This window comes from Peromyscus californicus, unplaced genomic scaffold (assembly GCF_007827085.1).
Source record: "Peromyscus californicus insignis strain IS unplaced genomic scaffold, ASM782708v3 Scaffold_13__1_contigs__length_99412109, whole genome shotgun sequence".
Classification (NCBI taxonomy): Eukaryota; Metazoa; Chordata; class Mammalia; order Rodentia; family Cricetidae; genus Peromyscus; species Peromyscus californicus.
The window spans coordinates 82,945,708-82,967,108 of NW_026294424.1; the positions used below are offsets into that span (position 1 = coordinate 82,945,708).

Here is a 21,401-nt window from a genome sequence, read left to right on the forward strand (position 1 = left end):
TACTACATTTCTCACTCTTGGATAGGAATTCTAAAAATTTCTTTTACTCATTTGTTTTGAAAAACCTAGTGAGCTTATCTGATTAGTTAGAAGGAAGGGATAGGGAAAAAGACAAATTTTTAAGACTGTTTTGATTTTTATTGTGCGTTGTATGGGACCAAATATGGGAGCATGTACCACAGTGACCATGTGGAGATCAAAGGACTACATTACAAAGTCCTTTCCCTCATTCCATGTGGAGATCCTGAGTTGTTAGGCTCGTTCAACAAGCCCTTTCTAAGCTGACCAGGAAACTAACATAGATAACAGAGTGACTTCTAAAACTAGGCTAACTAGCTAACCATTAAATGCTATCAGACACAAAATCGATTGCACAGTTCCATTTTCTTGTGCCTATATGATCAACTCCTATCATTTGGGCTGTCTGAAGTTCTAGAAGAGGAAGGATGAGGAGAGATAAGCACTGCACATCTCATCTGGAATGCTTAATCTTTCTCTTAACACAAATGCAATACACAGGATTCCTACAGCAGGAACTATTTTCAGATTAACAGGACTATACACATTATATGACTTTTGTTGGAATAATTATACTAACCCTATTCTTGCTAATTTGTAGTAATGTGAGTTACTTTGATAAATCTAATGGACAAAATGTTCATATATGGAAAACAAATACATGAGTACATATTTGCTAAACAGAAAAAGAAATTACACTAAGATGAAATGTTACCTCCTGTCTGCCCCCCGAACATGCCAAGGACAGTGGTGTGTCCTTGGTTCTTTCTGATTGGGCTTCAATGTCTGCACCATTATCCAGCAATATTTCTACAACCCCAACATGACCAGCAGTAGCAGCCAAGATGAGTGGAGTAAAACCTGGGGGAAAAAAAAATCTGCTTACAACATGCTAAGCAAAGAAACAGTAACAATTGCTTTCCAATATACCAAACACCAATATGTGGCTATAAACTAATTATTTCTAAAGTCATACTTCCCACAAACCTTTCATGAAGCAAAACCAACAAAGATAAGGGCTACCTTTCTTGTCTCGGTGTTCAATACTAGCTCCTCTTTCTAGTAGTGTTTGTACCAGTTCCTCATGGCCACCAGCACAGGCAAGCGTTAGTGCAGTATCATGATTACTCTCGGTCTGTGAAGAGAAGAAAAAAGAAGCCATTAGTTTAATTAGTTTATTTAAAAAACTTTCCAGTGTTAATGGCAAAAACACAGATACATATGTGCTCCTCTATTCCATCAAGACACCAAGCTATGTGGCCCAAGCTTAGCTAGAATGTACCATCTTCCTGCCTCAGGCCTCCTTCCTGAGTCCTGGGGTTTAAGTGCATGCCACCAGGCTTACAAGAAGCATTTGTATGGTATATGATTTACTGCCGACCCTTACATCAATAAGAAGCCAATTCATAGCTAATTTTTTCCTTTGTCTCTTTTTGGTGGTGGTGGTTCTGAAACTTGCTAGCTTAGGTCTGCCTTAGCTGAGGATGACCTTGAACTGTTTGTTCCTCATTGCCATACCACTGGAGCACTGAAATCATAAGCCTGTTCTATATGCCTAGCTTCAGTGACCTTTCTAGGCTAGGGTTACAAATAATACTCAAACTTTATAAGCAATTATTAATGGCACCAAAGGATAAAAGAATGGGTTTCTATCATATGCTAATTTCAAGTATAAAATTGATAAAAAGTGTGAATTCAATTTTGCTGCCACATATTAACAGAGTAACAAATTAGATATATGTTTCTATTTCAAATAACTTTTGTTTACATTTTTGAGATAGAACCTCACTGTATCCCAGGCTGGCCTTGAACTTGTGTTGTTTCTTCAGCCTCTACTTCTATTGCCTTTTTCTTTTGAGAGACAAGATCTCTCTCTCTCTCTCCCTCCCTCCCTCCCTCCCTCTCCCTCTCTCTCTCTCTCTCTCTCTCTCTCTTAAGATTTATTTATTATTATGTATATAGTGTTCTGTCTGCCTGCACTCCAGAAGAGGGCACCAGATCTCATTACAGATGGTTGTGAGCCACCATGTGGTTGCTGGGAATTGAACTCAGGACCTCTGGAAGAACCTCTGAGCCATCTCCCCAGCCCCCTCTATTGCTATTATAAGCATGTGTCACCATGCCTGACCTAATACATACACGCGCGCACGCTCGCTCTCTCTCCCTCTCCCCCCTCCTCCTCTCTCTCTCTCTCTGAAAATGTATGTTGACAGGCAATACAGAACAGTGATTCCTAAGGACAAAAACATAGGAATGTAGGAATGCAAATGTAGGAATAGCAGTTGCCCAGCCTAGTTGAGGAGAGAGTTTAAAGAGGAAGGACTATACAAAGTGTTCTGAAGATGAGCAGAGAATCCCTCTGGTGTCTTCAGCTGATGCTCACCAGCCCATGCACATGAGGAAATTATCAGAGGGCAGGAAATAGACCAGGTACAACACCAGGAGCAGGAACACAGGGCCAGGGATACAGGTCCTACTAGCTAGAGCAGAAAACGTTTACGACATGCAGGAAATCAATAGAATCTTCTGTATACAGACCAAATTAGTTGTGTTGGACCCATAAAAATCATGCTGAAATTTTTTTATTTAGCCTTAAAATTTAAAAATTGTGCTGAGCATAGTTTCGAAAACCCTTAATCCCAGCACTCAGGAGGCAGAGGCAGGAGGATTTCTGAGTTTTTGTGCAGCCTGGTCTACAAAGCCAGTTCCAGGGGAGCCAGGGCTACAGAGAGAAACCCGGCCTCAAACAAAAAAACAAAAACAAAAAATGTGGGATACACTATGTTTTGAAAACTACTCAAGATTGTAATTATGATATGATGCTGCAGAGCTGAACTTCTCGAGTAATGTGTGACTATCATGGCTAGTGGGGTGCTTCTTTTGGAGAGGGGGTCCCATTATAAAGCTCAGGAGGATGGGTCTCTCATTCCTTCAGAGAGTTACGGGTACTGGGAATGCATGAGAACGCCGCCCTGCCTGGCTTTTGAGACAGACTCTCACTACACAGCTCTGGCTGACCTGAAGCACTTTATGTAGTCCAGGTTGACTTCAAACTCAGAAATCTGCCGGCCTCCATTTTTAAATTATTTTTAAGTTAATAAATAGGTAGTCTGAGAAAATGAACATGTGAATGTGCTTTTCAACAATGTAGCTAAATTTAAATATAAATTAAAAGTATTTCCAATATAAATTCTTATTAAAATTGAGAAGTACTGTACCAAACAGGCTGACAGAACTCTGGGAAAAGCCACTGTAAAAAGGGACTTTCAATACTAAAACCATTCTCAGTTAAAGCAAAATGATGGGATCACTATTAACTACAAACTCAACATACACACCAATTTTCAAGACTTAACCTATGACATAAAATTTCAGGAAAAAAAAACAGCTTTATGACTCATTCCTTTTTATAGTGGGGTTCCTTGCTTTCTTTTTTCTTTGATTTTGAGCCTGGGTCTCTGCAGTCCTGTCTTGAAGCTCTCTATGTAGACCAAGCTGGCCTTGAATGAATAGAGATCCACCTGCCTCTGCCCCTGCCTCTGCAGGCATTAGGGTGAGTTTCCTTCTTTGGGGTAGGGGGAGTTCTCACTCTGAAGCCTTGACTACCCTAGAACTTCCTATGTAGACCATACAAGTCCACCTGCCTCCTGAGTACTGAGATTAAAGGAGTGTGCCATCACACTCTGCTCTTTTTACTTTTTAATGTGGTAACTAAAACTGTTCTAAAACATGCCTATATTTTTCCTTTGTGGTTTGTTTTGAAATCTGTCTCACTATGTAGCTGGGGCTGGCCTGGAAACTCAATCCCACCTGAACTTACTGAGCATACAAGTATCGGGCAAACTCTATTGTTCTCTCTGAAATATGTTTGTATCACTATTACTACACCATTTTCTTTGTCTTCAGAAGACTTAAAAAAAAAATCTGTTTTTTGAGATAGGCTCATACTATATAGACCAGGTGGGCCTTGAACTCAGAGGTCCACCTGCCTCTGCCTCTCAAGCACTGAGATGGAAATATTTGGTGCACCATGGCCAGCCCACTAAACTTTTGAAAACCTAATGAACATGTACTATATTTTCATTCTCAACCTACCATGTAATATTTTGTCCAGAATACATTAACTGAATATTGAATGAATGACAACAGCTGTAAAACTTTACATATTCAAAGACTATTAACAGGCTTACATATTTACAGTGTTCTTATACAGTAATATTTGCATAATACAAGTCATACCCTCCCAATAACTGTAAAAGCCAAACTCCATTACAAAAAACTAAAATCAAGACAAAAAGTGAAACTGATCAAGAGTCAAGAAATGAGAAAAAGCCTACTAGTCAGTGATGGAGAGGGAGCCGCACTAGCTGCTCTGCAGAAGAGCCACTGACTGCAGAGATCAGGGATGGCCACAAGGGAGAGATGCACCAACTACAACAATGGAGAAGGACATGAAACTTCAATGAGTGACAGTTCTGTGCTTCAACATATGATCTTCATTTCAAGTTTTATATTTTGAAAAAGGAAAGAAAAGAAACCTTGTCTGATTTTAGAGAAAAGGCAACCAATGCTCAGAGAAACAACTTTCTGATGGGCACACTAAACTGGTAACTACTAGAGATGGGCTTTCAAAAAGACCAAGAAGGACACTTCAGACAGCAAACTCCTCCAACTGCATCCCAAAGCCTATCTAACATAGTCTGCGTGAGACTGTTAAACACCCATGTCCTGTGTCCTCTCTGTTAATTGTATGTAGTCCACCAATAGATGTAGGTTTAAAAGTTTTAAAAATTCTTTGAGACTAAAGGGCAAATTATAAAATTCATGTCTAACTGAAAGACACAAAAATATACAAAATTTGAAAAAGACAACAATGAAAAAATTTCAAGTGATCAATAATATATAGTTTCCCTCATTATAAAGCATAAATTAAGCTAATATTAATTTTAAGCATCATTTTTCCCAAGTGCTCTATTTCAGAATCTCAGGTTTACAAAGTAAATATGGGTCATTCTATAGGATCTAGTTAAATACTGTACAGAGTCGATTTGAAATTAAGTTCAAACTATTTTTAAAAAGCTTATTAAACTATACATTTTGACAAATAAAAAAAATTAAAAGCTGAGCAAAGAGAGCTATTAAATTCTTTAAGGAACTAAAGTTAGTTACAAATATGAGAAGGTCCATTCAATTTTCATATTATGAAGAACGGAAAGCAACAATTTTTTTTTGTTGTTATTTATTTTTATTTTTATTTTTTGGTTTTTCAAGACAGGGTTTCTCTGTGTAGCTTTGTGCCTGTCCTGGAACTCACTTTGTAGCCCAGGCTGGCCTGGAACTCACAGGGAGGTTTTGCCTCTGAGTGCTGGGATTATAGGCGTGCGCCACTACCACCCGGCTTGCAATTATATTTTTAAGATAACATGAGAACTTAAAGTTCAGAAAGATTGCTTCTATCCCCCAAACATTAACATAATTCCAAATTGACAGTACCCTGCTTTACAACCCATCAGTAAAAATAACCGAAATAGTTTAATATTAACAATGACTAACAGTGAACAGAAATAAGTAAGTGTCAGAGAGGGAAAAGTAGAGGAAGGATCCTTTATGGACTTAACATCACACACTGGCCAAGCAGTTACTTTCTTCCTTATCAAGTAACCAAAGCAAAGTTTCAAACATGGAAAGAAAAGGGGGTTGGGAGGAACGGGTGTATAAAAAAAAAAAAAAAAAAAAGCATGTATGTATGTATGATTTATAAAACAGGGCAGGGTGGCAACACTCAGATTGAGGGTGAGTATGGGGTAAATCTCTGAGTTTGAGGCCAGCCTGTCTACATAGTAAGTCCCAGGACAGCCAAGGTTATACAGTGAGAAACTGTCTCAAAAACAATCAATAAAACAAATACCTTATGAATTACTTATAATTCATATTATAATTCATTTATAATTCATAAGAAGAAATGTGCAGGCAACATTATGGCCATACATGTGATGTAATTCAAAGGATCACAAAATATGTGAGAGTGCTATACAAAAATGAAACCTTTAATGAGCTAATTATTATACAGGTTGAAAAACTTATAGGAAGTACACTTGTTATTATTAAATTAATTATGTTTAAAATCAGGAAAGACTGAAATAGCTCAACATTTTTATATACCTACAAAAAAAACTTTACAATTTCAAATATTTCATCTTTTTATACTGCCAGATTATGTGTAAGTTTAAGGCGTAAACTAACATTTCAGGATATCAAATAAATGAAAATAATCAGTAAAACTAAACTTAGTAAGTTTTCTAAAAGTAGTTCATATGAAGTAGCAGTTGAATGCATATCACTTTTCTATGAGACAGTGTCATTATGAATGTAGGCTGCCCTCAGGACCTCCCTGTCTTGAGTGCTGAGAGGCCACAAAAAGGTATGAATTCTCCTGGAACCTGAGTTAGAGGCAGTTTGTGAGGGCCATGTGGGTGCTGGAAACCATCTTAAACTCTGAGCCATCTCTCCAACTGCTCTAAGCTACAATTTTAAAGGAAACTGCTTTTTATTTTGAGGCAGGGTCTTGTTATACATGCCAGGCTAGTTAGCTTCCAACTCCCAGCCCTCCAGCCTCAGACTTCCAAATGCTGGGATTATAGGCACAGGAACATACCCAGAACATAGTAGAAGACCTTCATGTATATTATACATAATTTCCTCTTCACTTCCTCAATTATTTGTTATATCATTACAGTGAAACTTCTCTCTAGACTCTAAAACTGGTAAGAATATAGAAAAAACATCTAACTAACATTTAGATGATTGAAGGTAAAACACAATTTCACATACTTCACAATTTTGTTTTACTTTTTTAGGAGTTGGGGAGGCAGTATTCAGGCAGTCTCACTCTGTACTCCACTTAAGATAATTCTCCTCCTATTTCAACCTTCCAAGTTTTAGGCTCACAGGAATGAGCTGCAATGCCCAACTATAATTTACATTTAGCTATAATTTAAGTCTTGATGCATGAGAAGTTAAACTTAATAGCTCATGTAACCCAGGCTGGCCTCAAATATGCTATGTACCAATGGATGACATTGAACTTTTAATTTTCCTCACTCAACCTGTATGCTGGAATTAGAGGTACAAACAAACATACCAGGTTTTATATGGTGCTGGGGAATCATACCCAAGATTCTGTGCATACTACATGCAAGCACTCTACCAATTGAGCCACATTCCCAGCCCACACCGACAACTTTGAATAGATAATAAGTGATGGAAATAAGGTATAATAACTTTTTATTCATTTTTCTCACATTACTACTTCTAATTTGAGAAAAGCTCATAACAGTTTGAGAATAACAAAGCTAAGAGGCTTAAACAAGTGTTAAAACACCATAAACAAAACAACTAGTCCTTTCCTATAGTTACTTAGTGCTTATGAGAGTCAATCAAATTTCATAAAAATCAAAAAAAAAATTAATTCAGGGGTACCCAAGTTTAATCTCCATCTTATTTACTGCTTCATGAAACCTTTTGCTCAGTTTATGCTAGGGATCAAATATAACCGCTTCACCTCTGAATAGCGTCAACAGAATCAGACTCTCTATCCCATTAGAAAGTGTTTAATCTCTCACAGGAGCTCAGCACTCTATTTTTCAGTGTTTTTTTTTTTTTTTTTTTTTTTTTTTTTTTTTTTTTATTTTCGAGACTTTTCAGTATTTCATTTGTGTGTTCCAGCAAAGTCTGGTCATACAAACAAAAATATTCACGACATCAGAGTCCATGGGATTTTTATTTTAGTATCAAATATTTTTAGAAGGATGTGCCAAAAAAAGAGAAAAGGATTCTTAAAAAATTTTATTGAAGTATCTGCTTGACACAGAAGCAAATTTCTTAAATTAACTTCAATAATTAAGTCAGGAAGAAGTGTCATAATTATGATTTTTGGCTGTTTTTTCCCTCCAGATTAAAAAATTTTTCTGTATCTAGATAAGCACTCAAATTTAACTCATGTTAGGCAAAAATGCAACATAAGTTTTAAAAAGCCTCAAAATAGGAACCAAATAACATTTTTTTTTAATATTCATGCATTTTAGGCTTCAGTGCTTTGCTTTGCCTACATTTATGTGTACCACATGCATGCCTGGTGCCTTTAGAGGCCAGAGGAGAGCTGGATCACCTGGAACTAGAGTTAAGGATAGTTGTCAACCACCATGTGGGTGCTAAGAACTCAACCCTTGTAAGAGCAGCAGGTGTTCTTAATTGCTGAGCCATAGCCAAATCTTCATATGTAAACAAAAGTTTATTTTAATTTATGTAAATTCTCAGTTACCTTACACGACTGTTGGTTAAACAGTAACATGAGTGAAATTTCATCATCAGTAACTTAATTCAGTAAAATCACAGTCACACTTGGGCACATAGTTTTAGACCCATTTTATTTGAAAACATGAGTTAACTTTGTATAAGGGCTCATTCTTGGTCCCCTAAAAATCAAAACAAACTTCTTGTCAAATGCAATAGTCTCAAGATAAAATCTCAAAGGAAATAATACACATCTAATGCCAAGTTTCATTGAATTCCACAATTTGATCAACAATAAATATAAATGAATGTGGTTTTCAGTTTTAAAAGAGGCTATGCAGCATGACTGGTATCTTGCTGAATGCAATAGTGCTGAGAAGACATGAGTCCAAGAAGCAAGCTAGGGCAAGACGCATAGCTATCCAACACATAAAACAAACAACAATTACAGCTCCTAGCCTTCCTCCTCCTTAGCCAAGCAATGTGACAAACAAACAAAATGATTAATCTCATTTCAGGACAGTAATGGCAGTGACTTGATCTGAGGATTAGGTAATTTCTTTAAAATATTCCCCAGCAATTTTTTAGGGTCAGAAAGAGGGTTCAGTGACTAAGTGAACTTGCTGCTCTGGTAGAAAACTTTGGTTCAATTCCCAGCACCCAGATGGCAGCTCATGGCTGTCTGTTCCAAGGAATTCAAATGCCCTCTTCTGGCCTCCATAGAGACCAGGCACACTTGTGGTATACACACACACACACACACACACGCACACGCACACGCACACGCACACGCACACGCACACGCACACGCACACGCACACGCACACACACAACCCCGCAAGAGGCCAGACACACTTGTGGTATACACACACACACACACACACACACACACACACACACACACACACACACACAATCCCGCAGTTCAAACACTCACACATAAAACAAACACACAAACAAAAAAGCAAAACAAAATAAGCCTGAGCATGGTAGTACACACCTTTAATCCTAGCACTCAAGAGGCCGAGGCAGGGGATCTCTGTAGTTCAGTGCAGCTTAGTCTACAGAGTGAGACCCTGTCTAAGGATAAACAAACCCATTGGGGAATATTATTTTAAGGTGTGTTACTTTTTTGTTTAACTCTGTGAAGCTGTGCTACTTTGCCTGTCTAAAACACCCAATGGTCTAATAGCTGAACAGCCAATAACAAGGCAGGAGAAAGGATACCTGGGGCTGTCAGGCAGAGAGAATAGATAGAAGGAGAAATCTGGGAAGAGGAGATCTAGGAGGGAGAAAAGGAGGACATCAGGGGTCAGTCACCCAGCTACACAACCAGCAATGGAGTAAGGAAGTAAGGTTACAGAAGAAAGGGAAAAGCTCAGAGGCAAAAAACAGACACAATACTTTTAAGTTAAGGAAAGCTGGCAAACAAGCCAAGATAAGGTTGGGCATTTATAAGGAAGAATAAGCCTCTGTGTGTGAGATTTATTTGGGAGCTGGGTGGCAGGCCCCACAAAAGAGCAAAAACAAAAACAACAACACAAACCCACATATAAAACAAATATGAAACATTTTAATAAAAAAGGAACTCTCATAGCTTGGAAGTACATGGTTTTAATGGTATATACCTGTTTCTTGAAATTAAAATTTATAAAAATCTGGATGGAAGTTCTAATAGCATATACTTCCCTTACCCCAGGCATTAATCAAAATACTATAAATATACCCTGCAAACATTTTCTTATTCTTACCTTTTTCAATAGTCTCTCCTAACTTATACTTTCTAATTTCACTTCATTCATTATTATGTAGCGGAAAAGGAATCCCTGGTCCTCCTGCCTTTACTCTGCAAGAGCTGGGATTTCAGACTTTGTGACATCATGCCTGCCACCTTTTGGCCTTTTTCAAGATAAAACAAGCTAAATTTGCCGATCCCATCTTGCCCTGGGATTTCATGCTCATCTTAAAATGTATGTGTGCTGTGTAGGAACACATGATATAGCACACATATAGGTCAGGGGGACAGCTGGTAGGAGGTGGTTTTCTTCTTCCAGTATGTGAGTTACAGGAATCAAAATGAGGAACCTTGCCGTCCTGCATCAACTAAATTTTCTTTCTTTAATTATTGAGACAGGGTCTCACTATGAAGCTCTCATTGGCCTCAAACTCACAGAAATTCACCTGCCTCTGCCTCCTGAATGGGAATCAACTAATTTTTAATAGAGCTGCTTACTTAACAGATCTCAAGCTTTCTAAACCATAACAGTATCATTCTTCACTCATACACATATTCCTTCAGATAATCCCAAGAAATAAAGTGTTTCTATCTCCTCCATGCAATCTGTTACCAGCTAAAATTACATAAAATATATATTTCCTCACACTATACATAATTCCATCATAATCTTTAAAAGCAATATAAAGCCAGGTATGGTATGTTGCTGGAAGTTTTCCTGTGTCCTGCACAGCCCTGAGGTCCCACAGCCACTTATAAAATAATCACTCAGAAGGTTATAGTAATTACTGTATGGTTATAGCAGGCTTCTTGCTAGCCAGCTTTCATCTTAAATTAACCCATTTCTATTAATGTGTTCCATGGCTTTACCTGTGTCCCATTACATGTTGCTCCTTGGATGGCAGTTTGGCGTCTCTCCCATCCCACCTTTCTCTTTCCTGTATCTCTGCTTGGATTTCTTGCCTGCCTCTAAGCTGCCTTGCCATAGGCCAAAGTAGCTGACTTATTAGCCAACCAGAGCAACACATATTCACAGTGTACAGAAAGATATCCCACAGCAATGGTGATTCATGCCTGTAACTCCAGCACTGAGGAGGCTTAAGCAGGAGGATTGCCGATATTGAGGCCAGCCTAGGCTATAGGGAGACCCTATCTACTCAAGGGGAAAAGTTATAAAATGCAACTAAGAATATATAATTTATAGAAAAATACAGTTCATGAAGTTACAGTATCACCTTTTGGTGAGGCTAGGGACTCAACCCAGGCAGGACTTTTTAAGTACTCCATAAGCTCTCTATACTTCCAGCATTTTCTTTTGTAAACAATCCTAATTTCTGTTCTCCTGACACAGGATGCCATGCAGCCTAGACTAACTTCACAGTGTTACACAGCTGAGGCTAACCTCATTGGAACTCATGATCCTCTTGACCCTACTTCCCAACGGCTGGGATCACAGTTGTGGTTTCATTTTAATCTTACATAAACTACTTCTTTTACATTCTAGTAATTTCTAAACTAAATTTAATCTTTAGCTCAGCAAGGCCTGGCATTAACTATGAAGGCCCAGGTTGGCCTTAAACTCACATAATTCTGCCATAGCCTTCTAAATGTTAGGATTGGGTATGAGCCACCATGCCTGAATTGGTAATTTTTTAAAAATGGATTTTAATTTTTAATTGTATCTGTAGTCTTCGTAAGGTGTTAAGATCATTGACGGTTAACATTTAAAGGTGGTGTAATTCCAGGGAAACCATCTCTCTAATTGTGGAGCTTACCTGTGCATCAATATCAATGGCAGGGTAGATAGGTAGCATGGCTGAAGGAGAGATGATAGGACTTGGAGTTGGAGTCTGAGGTTGGGAAATAGAAGCAGCGATACTGTGGGTAGGAGTGTTTGACATTGCAGATGCTCTTCCACTGACTGCTGTTGAACAAAATAACTGCACTTATTAAGGACGAAACATTGTTAGGAAAGAGTAAGAAATACTTCTTTAAAAATGTCTATAAGAGATTATTATAACATTAATAACTAATTTTCTGATGATTTTTGGTGGACAGCCCCAAATTAGATCGCATATTGAATGATACACTTCCCATTCAATAATCCTCCTGAAAGACACATTCTTTTTTAAATGAAAGTAACCATAAAAATCTTAATTCAAAATAATCCTGAAAACAAAATACTTTGCGTACTAAAATTACACAGAAAAGGAATAAACGATAAAATAGTCAAGAATAAAAGAAAGAAAGGTGATTTTTTTTTTTTTAAACTTCCAAACTTCACACCTTGTATTGTAGAGCAAATAAAAGTTACTTCACCGTTGGAATGGAAGATCCTAGAAGTCAAACTATTTAAAACACCACATATTTACTAACCACTACAGGGCAATGGTAACTTTGAAGGCCCTGGTGTGACAGTTTTTTCAAGTATGTTTTCAACTATGTATTTTCTCACATTAAAAATCATTCTGAGAGGAATAAAATATCCCACCTGGCAATCATACTGACTTAGGACAAAATTAAGATTAGGCTAGAAATAAGTATATTTACACAATCATCCTCCCAATATGGATTCTTGTTCTTCTATGTAGGATTCCGCTGTAATCTTATTTCACCCACATATATGATTTAAATAATGTCTAGTTAGATCTGTACTTGGGGTGGGAGAATAATGCTAAAGACAGAGGCAGAGAATAAACTGAAAATTAGCTTAAGGGACTTTGTTCTCTCAACAACTCAATTCTGTAGTTCATGTGTGAACATCTTCCTCTTCACCCACAGTAAGAATGCTGCTGCACTGGTATTAAATTGTGAATAGTAATCTCTGAACAGAGTGCAGATGTGTGTTCCCAAGTATTGTCAACTCCATCAGACACAAAACAGAGAGTCACAGCTGAGTCTGAAACCAGGCAAAAGAATTTATCTTGCCAAGAATAATAGTGAAATTGATCTTGTAACAGTTATAAACATGACTATCAATTAAGAAATCTACTTTACATAAAATCTTTAGGTCAGGCACAAACATACACTGTACATTATAGCAACACACATTCTATAATTTTACATTTTTAGTCCACTTAAAAGTCAAAAGAAAAACAAAGAACAACAACAACAAAAAAAAACAAACAACAAAACATCTGAATCATTAAGGAACCAGATCAAGAGGAAGGAGCATGTGCTAATGACTCTGATACTTTTGATAGTCTTATTGATTTCTTTATAGATAATGTTTCAATCTTGCAATCCTGATCTCCTGAGTCTACCTCAGACTGCTAAGATTACAGGCTCACGAGCACACACAGATTTAAGAATCAAATAATTTCATTGAAAGTTCCCATCCTATACATAAATTTCAAAATCACATAAAATCTACAGCTCTTAAGAGAGGTTCCATGTTTAGGATGACCTTGAATTTCTGCTATTGCTACCTCCGCCCTACTAAGTGTTGGGATTATAGGAGTGCACCACTGGTTTTATGGAGTGCCACCCAGGGTGCTTCATGGATGCTATTCAAGCTCTACATCAACTAAGCTAGATATCCTTAGACCTCACTGATTTTTATTCTATTAATTTAAATGGGTTAAAAGATGGGTAAATGTCTAAATTTTAATCCCCATTCCAACTAGAGTAATATATTTTAAAGAACCTAGTAAACCTAGTTTTCTTGTTGTGGGCTGTTTCAAATTGGTTGTTTTCATCTTCTCATTTAAGTTGATAAGAAAGAAGCCTCATTTCCCTTCAAACTGTTTTATCAAGTAAGAGTAAGTTAACTATTCATCATTCAACCATTTACTACACAGATAAGAGGAAAAATCTTAAATTCTAAGACTTTTTCTTTACATTTTAAAATTCAATTTAGAGAGGGAAAACTGCATGCTTGAAAGGTTTTAACAACAGAAATGGAACAGTGTCATCAAGACAAAACAGGGGCACGTGTTAAGAGAGGTTAAACAAGTGCCTAGTTTTGATTTGGTGAGTATGAAGAATAAGGAAGGTTGAAGACTTGGCCAGCTCAGCACCAGAAGGAGAACATCCTAGGAGAAACCTAACAAGTGAGAACTAAGAAAGAGAGGGGAACAGTGCTTAGGGAAAGAAGGCCAAATGAAGTTGTGTTACTCAAGAAGCCCAAAATAAGGAATGGAAATGATCCTTAGTCAGCTGAAAGGACTGATCAGAAGTTATTCAAATAAGGAGAATACAGGAAAAAGTTGTGTGCTTGTACGTGCACATATATGCGCAGACATGTGAATATGATTGAGATATTAGGTAGGGATCATCTGCAGGTAGACAGTAAGATTATTTTTAATTCTGTTCTTTTTCCGCTTGGGTATGTCTCTTTACTCACATGAAGAGCATGAAACAGATGCCTTTTTAGAAAATAGCAAATTGGTCATAATCCCTAAAATCTTACGTTCATTGAAAAGAAAAAAGAAAAAAAAAGCAAAGAAAAAATTTTATGAGGAACAACCTTGAACACACAGAAATTTTGGGAATAAATGAATTAATTAAAAAAGCTATTTTACAAACATCTAAAATTCTCATCAGAATTAAAAAATTTTACAATCAGCAAATTGTTGACAACTATGCTCAAGTACATCAGGTAAACTCTAATAGTGCATCAAAACCAACTTTCCAACAGTCATTGGTATAGAACATCCCAAATCTTCATTTCATTAATAAGTAACACTTAACTATAATCCTTCGGTAACTGATACAATAGAGAATTATGATCTAAGTTAATGGCCATGAACATGGTATCAATTTTGGATTTATAACTACTGTAAGCTAATTGTCATACAATGTTAAAGTCTTTAAAGTTTATTAGGTATCATAACCAGTTAGTGATGATTAATAGGGATTTAGGTCTTAAAAATCTATACTTATATTAAGATTGTTACAATTCTTATTATTAGTTACTACTAACAATTATCCTGATATAAGTTTATATTACTCTTAAGATTAGCAGAGGTTTTCATACCACATATTGCTGAGAAGATTAAAAAAAAAAAAAAGAAAGTCTGGGAAACTATACCAATTTTTGAAATGCAAAATCTACCTCATTATCTGTTTCGGTTTCTGTACTATCTCAACCTAAATATCTAAATGCTACAAAGCATATTTTCCTTTAAAAAAATGAACCTTATATTAATGTATGACTTCATCATAACAAATGTTTCTCAAATAGTTTCAAATTAGAAACAGTAAATTATCCAGGTAAAGACAAATAAATAAAAAGTGGGAAGAAATCAGAAGAAAATTATCAAAATTCAACAACTATTTATTTCCTTTATTCTCCCCCTTCCCTTCCTTATCAAGTTTCCTTCCTGAAGAAGGAAAATTATTTTAGGTAGCAGAGCATTCTTTATGACCTATAACCCTATGAAATCTCATTCTACTGTTACACAATTCACAAAATCAGTCCCAAATAAGCAGCATTAAAACTCTTCTCAAGTTGCAATCCTCATTAGAATAGAAGACAAACTCTCTGGCTCCACATTTAAAACATGTTATTTCCCATACTGTCAGGGGAACACACCTTTCCATAATACAGTCAGAAACAGACTATACATTAGCATTCACAGGGGATAAAAACACTGACATACAGTAGAATCGGACTCTACTCAGTTGGTACTTTATTAATGTTGTAAAGGTGTTTGTTTTGATTGTTGTTTGCTTGTTTTTAAATAGCCATCATCAAGTTTGGTACAATAGTAAGTTAAGTATTTCTTTTTATCACAATTAGACTTCCTAATATACCCTAATACCTTTGTACTTCAACTTTTATCAATTTTTCTTTTATTGGTGTGAATACAGAAGCAAAAATGCCAAAAATCCAACCCCAGTGTTCTGAACTTAAAAGTGAAAAAGATAACCAAAAGTAAAAACCCAAGACTCAATCCACTACTGAAAAGCCTGGATTCCCAGCCTACTGATCTAAGACAGACAGATCTGGTCATTTGTCTTGTATAAACTAATCTTTAATTTGACCTGTAGCCATCTGAGAACTTCTTAACACTAATATTTCTAAAGACATAATGGGTCAAGAGTCCAAAAATAGTTCTCAAGTTGAGTAATGGTTAAAAAAAAATTCTGGCACACTCTTACTCGCCTTAAGCAAATCATATTTGATACCTGCTCATAACAATATAAACCCACCTGCCATGATGTCATCCAGCGTGTCATTGAGGGTCTGAGCAGGGCTGGCTACCATTAACCCTTGTTGTGTTTCAGTGAGAATTCCTTGCCCCAGCCCTGCCAACTGTGCTTGGCCCAGTACTGGCTGTCCAACTATCACTCCTTGAAGTTCTGTAAGATTTGCGATGGACCCTGGAGGCAAGGGACCCGCTGCCAGAGGCAAAGCTTGAGGCATCGCCAGAGGCTGGATTGGTGCAAAACCCATCTGAGCAGCAGTCTGTTGGGGTTCATCTTTAAGCAAAACAGGATCCACTTGTTGTAAGCGTGCATAGTCTCCCTCGGAAAGCTGCTCTCCAACCCCAACAGGAGTAAGAAGTCCCAGGTGTTGGCAAGACTGCTGCTGTTGCTGCTGAAGTTGAATTCTTTGAGCTTTAACTTCTAGATACTGTTTTTTCAGCTGTTGCTGAGTTTTCAGCTGTAACTCTCGCTCTACTTTCTGCAGTTCCTCCAGAATCTTTTGTTTCTTCTGAATTTGCTCCTCCCTTGTTTTGTTCAGCTCCTCGATCTTCTCCTTGGTAAGTTGGTCGGCATGAGCCAGCTCCAAGGACTGCAGCTGTGCATTTTTTTCTATGGCTTCTTTTATCCTCTGTTCCAGTTCTGTTAACTTTCCCTGAGCCTCTTCTACAATGCTCTCTGGAGACTGATTGGTGATGTAACCCTGTACATCCTGGCTGTTTGCTGGCAAATGGCTGTTGGACTTTTGTTTAGAAGCAGCTGTGTGAAAAAGAAACCCCCTCAGAAGTGCACATGAATGGCATCCTCATTACAGAGTTACTGTTGGGAGGTTTAGTGCCCACAGTTATGCACCAAGGTATCATATCCACGAAGGTGAAATGTACTTTTAAGGAGTTAAACACAAGTCCACCTTCTCTATCACAAACACAAAATGTATGTATTTTATGTGCATAGAGTCATCTCTGAAAGTAGAGTTTAGAATTTATAAATATCTAATTTAAAAATTAGGGATGAAAGCTTGTGACACTTAAGTGGTGCAGTTAAAGTCAAGTCTAAGGCTATGTGTAGGTATTTCATATGGTCGGAATGTAAAAACTCATCATAAGAGCAGAAAAATCAAGCTAAATATTAAGGTGTAGAGAAAATTTTGATGTCTGTATTAAGATTTTCCACACGTCATAAATGTCTGTGCCTTTGATAAACACACACACAAACACACAGAGAGTGCCCAAACCACTGAGATGCACCAAGAAATTAAAATCCAACTAAAATATATGTCTTTGTTAGGACCTACCATCTTCAAGACTGACAAAGGAAAGAGATAGAATTCACATAGTCACACAGGTACGCGGCCAATAGAGAACTGGGATTTAGTTTCCCCGAAAGAAAAGATGCTGGCCTACACCACCCTCTGTATCTTCTGACAGCCAGGTAAACAGACTGCTCTGGCCAACGAGTTTAGCAACTAACTGAAAAGGATGCCAAGACAACAGGCTGGTGGTGGTGACCGGAAACAACTGCTGGGAATGCTTAGCATACTTGTTGCTAAAAGAATACAGGTAGCCAAAACCAAGATGCCAAAATCACAGTTTCTTTAAGTAAAAACTTTTCAAAAGAAAAAGTGATTCAAACTGGTAGGTGTCATGTTTGGGGACATACTTAAGAACAGGCATGGTATGACATACACAAGTCAAAAAATGGACCTTGGAATTCTAAGAAAGTGTATCTTATGTATCTTTGAATTATTAGTTGAGGAAAAAGTGTCCTAGATATAAATCTATGTTAAACCAGTTCTTTAAATTGAATTTTAATATTTGATCCAACTTCTTAATCGTTATGCCTCGTGTCACTACAGACTTAGGAATAGTAAATAAAAATGATCAGAATTGTCATGCAACTGTATGTGGATATCAGAATTCCATCAGAAAGAGCAAATTGTGGATATCAGAATTCCATCAGAAAGAGCACCTGAGTCTCTTCTGAGTCTCTCAGTCCCTGTCTTCTCTCCCAGAAACTTGCTTTTTCATTAGTTTAAAACAAACAACAAACAAACAAAAAAGCTTTAATGATACCAACTTAGTAAATTCATTGTTGGTGAAAAATAATTTTGAAGGGCTAGTTTTTGTATTCTAATTTGACCTGGACATGTAAGAAAGTCTTTAGAAGTATAACTGACCTTTGTTCCTAACGGGCAGAGTGGCAGCAACGTTGGCAGGGGGTTTATCAGGCTCCTGGGGGGGGACAACCATGGGCAGTGCTTGAACTGGTACACGAGGGGCCTAAGGAAGAGGGTGATAACAGTCATTTCCTCTTTAGCACACATGTCATCATCACACGAATAACTTGCAGAGTTGCTATGTATATTTAATATGCCATTTCAGACAGTGACATATTTATATCAAATTATTTTAAAAGTGGCTATGAATTCCAGTTATTCTGACCATAATTTTAAAAAAGGAAATCATAATTCCATCAATCCAGAACATAAATGTTATACCAAATAACAATGGTCTTGGCATAATTATATAGAGCTTCATCTTAACAAAGATAATCTCATTTAAATGAAAATTATAGCTAAAAAGAAATATAAAATGCTTTAACTTTGAATCTTACCCTATTTAAATCGTGGGATGGGGGCGTTAGCTGAGTGACATCTGGTGGAGGGGCTGAAAGTAGATTATTAGGATAGTCTAAAAGATAGCAAACAACACTTGTATGGCCACCTTTTGCTGCTTCTATCAACATGGTTGAGCCATCCTAAAAGAACGAATATAGAAGGGGGAAAAAGTTAGTACACTAAGCAAGCTATCAGGTCTCAGATACATTCAAGTTATGTATCTAATAGAAAAGGTTTTTTTTATATTAAAACCAGACAACTAATACTCAGAATGTCATTACAAATACAACTTATATGTGGCAATTTTATAATGTTCAAGATGAGGAATTCATAATGCTGCCTTAACCATTCGAGTTACCTACTTTTAAACGATGAGTAGGGTCTGCCCCGTGAGCCAAAAGTAGTTCTACCACTGCCAGATGACCTCCTGCACAAGCCAGGGACAGTACAGTATGGTCATTATTAGCTGTGGTTCGATTCACATTTGCTCCTAAAACAGACATAGAAAAATATATTAGTAGAGTGATTAAAAAATTTAAGATTTATTCATTTTTAATTTATATGTATATGTGTAGACCTGTGTGAGTTTATGTCCCATGTACTTGTAGCTGCCCTTGGAGGCCAGACATTGGATCCCCAGGAACTAGAGTTACAGAAGGCTGTGGGCTATCTGATGTGGATGCTGTGAACTGAACCCAGGTCTTCTGGAAGAATGGCAAGTGTTCTTAACCACTGATCCATTTCCCAGCCCCAGTTATGGCAAAATTCTACAAATCATTTAGTGTTTATGCACACAAGCATATATATAGGGGTGCATATGTAATATGGTATGCACGTGGAGGTCAAAGGTTGATTTCCTCCTTCTACCATGTGAGTTCTAAGCCTTAAACTCAGGTCATCAAGCTAAGCAGAAAGTACTTTTACCCAGTGATACTCACTGACTCATTTCATTGGCTCAAAATTATGGAAAATTTAAAAATCATAAAGAGTAAAGCCAACAGTGCAATGAAACTTCACATACTCATTATCCAGTTCCACTGATTATAAACAGCCTCTCGTTTCACAAAAATCCTCATTTTCACGAAAACTCTCTCCTATACAGAATTATTCTAAAGCAAATCCCACAGAAATATGATATATTTTTCTCATAAATATTTTAGTATATATCAGTATAGATAATACAAGGCTGTATCATACCTAAGGCAATTATGGTATTAATAAAGTAAAATACAGGGGAAAGAAAGATGGTTAACTCAATGGCTAAGAATATTTGAAACTCTTTGGAAGCAATCCAAGTTTGGTTCCCAACACCCACACAGATCTCACAAGCACAGGTACCACTTGTTCCAGGGGATCTGATGCCCTCTTCTGGCATCTGTGGGCACTGCATGAATGCAATGGTGTCTTCTAAGGTTGAAATACATTTAATACATCAATAATTACATTAAATAAATATATTTAAATACATTAAATTTTTTAAAAAAATTATAAGGAATAGAAAAATCTAGTAATGTTTCTCCCCCCCAACCCCTCCTATCAGAGGGAAGAGGGCAGGTATACTTTCTCCCTCAGCTGTATCCCTGACTTGGGATTACTGTACTGGATTAAGTGCCAACTGGAAATTGCAGGAAGAAAGTTGTGGTGATATATTGTGTACCCTAGTAAACTTATCTGGGAATCAGAGGACAGAGCCAGCCACTAGATTAAACATAGAGGCCAGACAGTGGCGGCACACACCCTTAATCCTACCACTTGGAAGGCAGAGATCCAGTCTGGATCTTTGTGAGTTCAAGGCCACACTGGGAACAGAGTCAGACAGTGGTGGCACACGCCTTTAATCCCAGCACTTGAGATCTCATGCCTGTGCTTGAAAAGCACACACGCCTTTAATCCCAGGAAGCGCCATGGCTGGATGGAGAAAGGAATTAAGCAGCAGTTCAACTGAGACCCTCAGGGGTGAGGACTCAGAGGCTTTCAGTCCGATGATTCGTGGAAACAGGATCAGCTGAGGAGTTAGTGAGGAAAGGTTGGCTGTGCCTTGTTCTGCTCCTCTGACCTTTCAGCTTTCACCATGATGTCTGGCTTCGGATTTTTTATTAATAAGATCCTTTACAATTCGTGTTACAGAAAGTGGAATCTAATTAATTCAACCAAAGAAAAGGAAGGGCAGTGGTGGTGTATGCCTTTCACCCCAGCACACGGGAGGCAGAGGCAGGTGGATCTCTGTGAGTTTGAGGCCAGCCTGGTCTACAGAGCTAATTCTAGAATAGCCAGTGCTACACAGAGAAACCCTGTCTCAGGAAAAAAAAAAAAGAGAGAGAGTGGGGAGGGAGGGCAGTAATTATGACATAAACCCAGTCTTGAAGTGTGTCACCATCATGCATATTTCACCAATCAGTACCAACTTGTCCTGGAATAATTTGTTCAAGAATTTATTTCTGATTTTTTAATCTATAAGAAGTTTGAAGACTACTGAACAAAGAGTAAACATTTCCAAGGTGCATATGGCCCTTCACTTATCAATTACTTCTGTCCGATTCTTTGCTTTAGAAGTAGTATTTTTAATCTGCTATGAAGAATAAAACTAAT

The 21,401-nt window shown here is 37.4% G+C and overlaps 1 protein-coding gene across 1 annotated transcript in view; it reads right to left on the reverse strand.

Moving 5' to 3' along the window:
- Ankrd17 (ankyrin repeat domain 17) overlaps nucleotides 1-21,401 on the reverse strand; it is a 135,248-nt gene that overhangs the window by 34,630 nt on the left and 79,217 nt on the right. Inside the window, 7 exon segments of the mRNA XM_052735342.1 lie at nucleotides 734-879; nucleotides 1,042-1,153; nucleotides 11,821-11,969; nucleotides 16,202-16,954; nucleotides 18,372-18,474; nucleotides 18,809-18,952; nucleotides 19,175-19,302. Of these exon segments, the coding sequence (XP_052591302.1) occupies nucleotides 734-879; nucleotides 1,042-1,153; nucleotides 11,821-11,969; nucleotides 16,202-16,954; nucleotides 18,372-18,474; nucleotides 18,809-18,952; nucleotides 19,175-19,302 (1,535 nt within the window).